The following is an 8,231-nucleotide window of genomic DNA, read 5'->3' as shown; positions in this document are numbered from 1 at the left end:
CTCCGTCCACCTGACACGCGAATTTTTGCGCTAGGACTTCGCCGTCCTACACAGATTTTTGTGCACTAATTTTAGCTGTTAGAGTCTGTTTTGTTTCCCCAAACAAAACAAGGTAAAGTAATAATTTTACAGCAGCATAAAATATGATATATTCAGTAGTTTGAAAATAATTCCAATGGACTCAGGATCAGCTTGTCCACCAAATCAACGGATAGAGCAGATTGGTACAGAGTATATTTGCTTTACTAGTTCACTACTACCACTTCAAGAATATGAAGTGGTAGTAGTGAACTACCATTTCATATTCTTTTCCAACATGACATCCTACAGGTGAGAAAACCAGTACAGATAACATCACAGAGATGCAGTTTCTAGAGAAAACCAGGAACAAGTCTCCGCAGGGGGCATTTTGAGTTATTGACAGATTCTGAAAAGTGTGGATTCTAAGCTTTCTAATGATGTCAAACAAATAAAAATAATAATAAAAAATGGAGTAGATTTGGCCATTTGAATGTTGGCACATTACAAATCAGATGTCTGAAAGAACAGCCCTCAAAGCTTCAGATGAATCGTCCCCAAACCCGATGAGCTAAGAGACGGTGTTGGAGAAAGGCTGTTCATTTAGAGCATGCAATAACTCCAACCCTCAGCACTGACTGTCAACAGCTATGACTGGGAAGGTGTGTAAACAACAGTGAGCTTTTGTCTGGTTTATATATATTTTTAGAAGTTTTCAGCTTTTGTTCCATTTCCAATAAGGCTGTGAGCTTCTGTCTAGTGAGCCTTTGTCATGGAGTCATCTGTGAATAAAACAAGACTTAATACACACTAGAGTGGCTGTTTCTTGGGATTTCCCGAGGCGCTGGTTATGTATATGTTTTCATAAAATATAAAATTTCAAATATAAATGTCAAATACCCATGTAGTTCTTTACTAGAAGTGTAGAGCATAGAAATAACATTTTAGAGCTATTTGTGATAAAAAAAAAAACATGAATAAAAGAAAAAGATAACAAATAGTGGAGGAATAACATTGCTTTGAGACAGTTTTTTTTTTTTCAGAAACAAAAATCCTCTTTTGGACCATTAAATATAACAATTAAGGCAACAAACTAATTGTAAACACATGAAATGTGATAAAAACAAAAAAAGTGAACAATGAGCAAGCACTCATAACCTCCACCTCTTTTTTGCATTGTATTTATTCACCAAATAAATATCATATTAAAAATATATTAAAAAAGCAACAATAGCTGCAGTGCAAGCAAAGAGAATATAAAACAAAGAACAGCTCTCACTGAGCTCCTTTAGTAACAGACCACTGCATCCTGTGTGCACTAAGGAGAGTTATTGTAGCTCCTTCCTCCCAGAAGCTGTCAGACTCTACAACCATCACAAACTCAGAAGTTTTTCCATATATTCTGGTATTTGCACATCTTTGCTCATTCTGAATAACATCTCCACTGTTGCACAATTTTTATTCAAACTTATTGACTTTTTGTCTTTTGAATGCCAACATACACATTTTGTACATTTTTAACCTACTCAGTGCTTTTTATAACTATACAGTATTTATGTTGAATTTTTGCTCTAACTGTACAGTATGTAGTTCTTTATTCTGCTTTATATTTTGCATATTCTTATCTTTGTGGGAACTGACTTGCTTTGATTGCTTGGCACTTCGCTGCTGTTCCATTGAAATGTCCCCAATTCGTATTCCTACAGTTTGGAGTAAAGAGCTGATAAAAAAGAATCAGGTTGTTTGTGTTACTACTCCACAACCCGTTCCTGTGTAAGGGGAAGATAATAATAAATACATGTTAGATTATGTTTACTTTCAGCCCAAAGGTTTGAATTGTTTACATACTTTTAAAGGCACTGTGGGTAAAAAAAAAAAAATATACAGCAGAATACAAAGTGAAATTTTGGGGAAATAACATGAATATATATTGTGTGGAAAATGAAGTAAACTCCAAACAGAAGGAGCAGGAGACAAAAACATAAAGGAGACATGACGGTATGGACTCCTGCTGCTTCCGGCACAGTGCTTCTGAAAGAAAGAAATGAATAAAATATTTTCCCTCTAGCCCCCTTTTCTGTCCATTTAATGCTAACTCCTCTCCAGACATCCATTTACTGAGTTTAGGAAACAATGTGGAGCATTTTTCTTTAAAAGGGGAACGATGCGATCACGTCTTCTTCAGAACCTGTGTGTCCATTAAAAGGTAGAGGGTTCGCTTCATGGTGAAATCCTGGGTGTTAGTAATATTCTGAGACAGTAACTACTCATATATCCCATTAGTAAAGAAGCACAAAAAGGTCGCTCATACACAGAGGCAGGAAGTGGACTAACTAATACTGTCTGAAAGCTCTTTTGCTTTGCATACTGCATTTACATTTTAATGTAAAAAAGGTCCCTTTAGAAAAAGGAACCAACAAATTCACTCAAAGAGCATTTTGTTTCACTTTACATGTGTTTTAATCCTGGCTCTATTCCGCATCAGAAAGAGGAAAAAACCTGATCTATTATGACACAGTCGTCCACAAATCCCCACAGAATGTTTAAAACTTTATTTCTTTGAGTCGATGTCCTCATTTATAATTACTAGTCGTAGCTGATTTGTGTTGCACCGGTGCACAGCTCAGTTATTTTTCTGACCTTCTGGGACTAAACAACCAGAGGGTTAACTGTTTAATTTTCTGTCAATCTCGTGATCTGAGACTGAAAATTATATTTACTTTATTTAGAGTGAAATTGAAAATAAAGTTGTTGTTTTTTTAAATTTGAAAGCTGTGGTTAAAAATAAGGACATGCCTGTTGCAGGTAACTTTTTTGGTTGCAAAATAAATTTTTTATACGCCTTGCCATTTCTTTGCATGTTGTAAGATATATGTAAAAAGCCAAGTCAAGCATGTAGAGTCACAGATAACATGAACGTTATGTGACATATACTTACCCGTTCTAAAATGATATGTGACATGGTGGCATTGGCGTCCACTATGATGGTGGCCGTCTTGTCGTCACGGATCTCTTTCAGGAGAGGGGTTGGGTCCTGGCTGTCATCCAACATGCGCACTGACAGGGTTTCCTTGGAGATTAGGAACTGTCTGAGCAGCTGCTCCAAGTTCAACAAGCCTGTTGATGAAACATGCAGAAAACACATGTGAGGATCGCATGTCAGAAGACGACACATTTTAAAACATTCCAAACATTGTTCCATTAGTTCTGTTTTGTTTTGTCTTGTTCTGCGCTACGTTTCAGATTTACTATCTTTTTCATTCGTTCTGCTCCTGCCTGCTCCAACCAGCTTTCCTTCATTGGCAATGGCAGCTTTTCTTCCAGCTCACTAGTTTAAAGCCAGCCTAAGCACCTTGCTGCTTCACTATCTTCACTGGGGCGAACAGATGTCACAGTGACACGATGGTGGAAACAAAGGGTACATGAAGGCACTCATAAATGTCAATGCACCCTGCACAGTGTCGCGAAGATAACATCTGAGATGTCAAACTGCCCGACACGACAATAATCCCTCATGCAAAACTAAAACACAACTCCAATCAAACTTCCTGAAATGCTGGTACTGTTGTTCGGTCCAGTTATAAGGCATCCTGGAGGTCTGGTGAACCTTCATTCATTGCTTAAACTGACAACCATTGGCAATTGACTGCAACACAGTCAATTGTTGCAGTCTCCTTGTGAAGCCTGTTCTAGATGTGCCAGCTGATTGCAAATTGAATTGGTTCTACTTGTTGATAGGGATGAACATGGCAAAAACTTTATCACAGTCTAATCACAATTTCATGACAAAAAAATAGAGCCCTGAAAGAAAAGCATAAAGTCTTTAAAATAAAAAATAAAAACGTTTAACTGATTTCTAGCCCATTTGTGTAATTTTACAACTGTTGTTGAGTATACCTGATATTTAATATTTGAGCCTTCAAGTGCGCTCTATATTAAGACTGTTCTGCCAAAGTTATAGTTTTATTCCAAAGGTAAACAACAAATACATTTCTCACATTTGAGATTCAAAAAGGTGTTTTATGATGGCGAAAGACAAAAGAGTTTTAAACAAAATCTAATCTACACATACAGATTTGTGTGAAATACATTTTTCAAAACATATCCTTTTTTTTTTTTTACAAAAACACTGGATGAGCACTCTACTGCATTTGTTTATGTCCAGCACAGACAGAAACACAACTTTTTCCTGTGTTTTTGGGGAATTTTATAATTCTGCGCATGTCTGTGCTTCTATATTGTGCACATAATGATCAGATTATTTAATTGACTGTTTTGCACAACGTGGAAACCACGGGACCCCACTTATTGACAATGTCAAAAATTGTCTGCTTTGTCAAGTCTGCATCTGCACCAAGTTAAATTCTGGTCATTAAGTTGGTGTGAATCAAAGGCGACATAACACAAGTCTCAAAAAACTGTGGTGGACTCATTACTCGGATGAGGTAAGCGAATGTGTCCCAATTAAAGCCAGTCCCACCAAAACAGTCCTGGCAGTCAGTCTTACACTAGCCGTTCCTGTGATGTTATTAGTTAATTTTGCATAAATGAGAATAAACACATTTTTAAGGTGTGCTATGGGAAAAATACAAACTGAACAAGGCTGTCAGGGCCAGATTTGTGGTTGCACTGCTGGTATTTACCTGACCTTGAAATTTGCTCTTCCCATCTGTTTTGTATTCTGGTGCCAAGCACAGAGGACATGATGCACAGGTGTGATGTGACTCACAAACAGGGGGAACCTTTATGCAAATTAAGCAATGCTAACTAAGTTCAATCATATTCTGATGGAAAATATCTTTCAGCCTCATTGTTGTATATGGGAAGTTAAAAAAATGTACAACAATAATATTAATATGTTGAAATTACTTACTCTTACCGCAAGTGTGCAAACATTGAAATGTCTTCGGCTTTTGTTTCTTTGCCATCCTCAAATGATCCTCGGACAAATTAAAATATTTTATGATAACCTAAGTACATTCAAACTGAGGTTTTAAGTTGTTGTTGGTTTTTTTCCATTTATTAAGGGATAAAAGCTATCAAGACCAACCTGATTAAAAAGCAAACATTTCGCTTTTCACAGAATCTTTATAAGAATGGTGACTTCCACACCTACAGAATCAAGAAGTCTTGAAGTCAGGCTAAGAAGGATGAAAGATCACCAAAAGCAACACATCTTACTCCCCCTGTAAAGAAATTCAACAACAGTTGAGAAACAGCTTTTCACAAATTTTATTATTCTTCAAGATGTTTCCAAGCCCTTCAAAAGGCTTTTAAACTCAAAAAACAAACAAACAAACAAACAAACAAACAAAAAAACCTGGAGTTAAAGCATTTGTTGTTTTTTTTTACAAAAGGGGAAGCTCCGTAGTAGTGTTTAACCTTTCCTGGTTTGGGAACTTCCCACTTGGGAACCATCCACCAATAGGTTCAATAATATCTAAAGCAGTGCAAACCTAACTTGACGTACTAAAGGAATAAGTCCAAAAGAAAAAAACTAAACAAACCAAAACATTCACAAAGGACCCACCTCACAAAACCCCAGAATTTCAGAAAAAGAGCATCATAGCAAGAAACGTATTGGCAGTGTGATGGTCAAGAGCTTTTATGCTGCCTCAGCATCTTCATGTGTTGGAAAGAGCTTCTTAAATGTGTCAATGGCCAATTTATATATTTATGTATACAGTATTTATCAGCATTTTCATAACAACTAAAGGTGACATAGAATGGTGCTATAAAATGGCACTATGCCCCTGGAAAATACATAAATTCTGCCTCCCACCAGAAAATCTTTGAGGACAAAGGCTGGCTATGATTTTGTGACTTTAACTTGAAGTTCAAAAACCTGAATTAAAATGTGAACCCAAAAAAAGACATGAACGACTGGGATCTCAAATGTTTGACGGCAAGACAAGCTTGTGTATACGACAGAACGATGGATTTGAAAACTGCACGTTGTATTCATCTTAAAATTTGTGATGATGCAAATCATACACTGCTGGACAAAAACATTTTAATAATGATCGCATTTCTAAGCAAGCAGATATTATTTGAAACTACTTAGTCTGTTTAAGCTGACATTTAAATCGGTGTTCATTAAAGCTGAAGTATAAATGTCACTTATAAATTAATTGCTTATATTAAAGGAAGCAAACGTGTTGTCATATTAAACCTGCAGGCTCTGATCTGAAAACTGTCTCTTCACACCCGTCCTCCGTGTTTACCATCATTAAAACATCCAACAATGACAACACCCTGCTTTCAAGAAATGTGTGCTGCGTTTCATGATTAAAAAAGCCATCTGAAGAGCAGTAAAGCACAGCATACGAGACAGCTTCACAAGTCTCACCTTGACAATTTGGCAGATTTCATCACATTCACGCAAAGTTTCCTGATATTGATACAGAAAAGTCGCTGAAAGGACACGACTTTAGAGAAAACTGTTTGCATTACCACAGTTGCCTGCCTCTACACTTTGGCGTCAACAGATATTTATTGTGATTTTTGCCATGGTGACAGCCAAGCAATTTATCCGTCATGGGGAGACCGATTTTGCTGAGGCTATTTCAAGTTATCAAACTCGTTCCTTCATCTTCTTCAATAAATTAACATCAGCTGCTGCGCTTCTCAGCTACCGACATCATATCTAAGAGAGTCTATAATTATGTCCCAGTCTGAATGTCTTATGGCCTGTCTGTGTGGCAGTACATCAGTGTATGTGTGTTTGTTTTTATATAACCTGTATGTGATTACTCCTGAGACATCAGTCCCAGCTGCTGTTGGCTTTCCTGTCTGTGTCTGGAAGCTGTCAATTCAGCTTCCGCTGTTGTATTACACTGAATCACTTTGATGAGCTTGAAATAGCCTCTTTTTACGCCGCCTTCCTGGTCTGCCTCCTGTATCCATTGACTACTGTTTTACAGGCCATCAAATACCATTTCGCATCGAGTTTGTGACATTAGATGGTTTCAGAATGCCAGACAGCTCCGCCTGTAAGGTACACACACAACAACAGAGACACTGAGAGGAAAGAACATGCAGCGCGCTGGATTCTTGTAAGATGTGTTTCCTGCAAAATAAAACCAATTGTTCATCAAATGAATGAACCTTATGCCTGTAGATAGAGGGAACATTTATGAGAGAGGTCTTTTTGCAGACACATTAAAGAAATAAGAAAAAATAGTGATAACAATAAAAACTGAATTGCATGTGGATTGTTTAAAGATAGCTAATATGTTAACACAACATTTCAAAGAATATCTGTACGCGTCTTCGTATTCTTCTTGCCTTAGACTATTTTTTTGGGCTGTACTACAGAAGAAATAGTTCTCAACTTCTTTGACAGACTTATAAATGTTAAGAATAAGGTCACAAAACCACTTTTGGAATTTAATTTTTATCTGTGATGAAGTCAAGGTCAGGACTGAAAGGAATTTGAAAGTGGTTTGTACTTTTCTTTACACTACCTGTTTACTGGAGAAATAATGCAGCTGTTTTATCCTCAGATATGAGAGCAATATCTGCTGCTGTCCCTGAACTGCTGCTGTTATTAAAGCTACTATAAATATGAAAAATGGATTGAGCTGATCTCAGCTGTTGTGTCCAAGCCCCAATCATACACTTTTTGCATAGTTGTTGCTAACAGTTGTAATCAAACTCAGCTTACTCGGTTAGCCGCTTGCTATTCTTTCTTTACTGTCTGACCCCAACGTGTTCTTGTGGTTTTCTCAATTCTTCACTTTGTGCTTTTCTATTTTATATGTTTACAGATTATCATAAAGACGCAGCAACAAAATCTAATTGCACATTTTGGAAGTTCCAGTTACTGAACTATTTCAGCTAGAAAATGTTTAGATTTGTTTTTTGCATGATTGATGTGGGTGCGTTACCAAGTTATTTATCCTTTATTGGAGACATCGGCATAAATGGGGACAGTGTCATTAAGGAAAAATGTAATTATGAAAATCAGTAATTTTTTAAAATCTATTTTTAATCTAACTCTACCATTTAGCTTATTTTCCATCTGAACGTGATATATAAAAAAAATAAAATAATTCCCCTCTCACCCTCCGTGGGTGGTCTCTTTCATCCTCTGAGCTCGGGTCCTCCAAAAGAGGCCTGGGAGCTTGAGGGTTCTGCGCAGTATCTTGGCTGTGCCTAGAACTGCACATTTCTGGACTGAGATGTCTGATGTTGTTCCTGGGATCTGTTTG

General features: G+C 37.0%; 1 protein-coding gene across 6 annotated transcripts in view; it reads right to left on the bottom strand.

Annotated features, from left to right (window-relative positions):
• The window catches only part of grik4 (glutamate receptor, ionotropic, kainate 4), a 345,779-nt gene that overhangs the window by 103,542 nt on the left and 234,006 nt on the right, over positions 1-8,231 (bottom strand). For all 6 annotated transcript variants that reach the window (XM_016670188.1, XM_007549419.2, XM_016670189.1 and 3 more), the window contains one exon: positions 2,957-3,135. In XM_016670188.1, the coding sequence (XP_016525674.1) occupies positions 2,957-3,135 (179 nt within the window). The remainder of the gene's footprint in view (positions 1-2,956; positions 3,136-8,231) is intronic.

The sequence above is a fragment of the Poecilia formosa genome, unplaced genomic scaffold (assembly GCF_000485575.1).
Source record: "Poecilia formosa unplaced genomic scaffold, Poecilia_formosa-5.1.2 Scaffold31, whole genome shotgun sequence".
NCBI classification, from domain to species: Eukaryota; Metazoa; Chordata; class Actinopteri; order Cyprinodontiformes; family Poeciliidae; genus Poecilia; species Poecilia formosa.
This window is presented reverse-complemented; position numbering and strand designations above follow the sequence as displayed.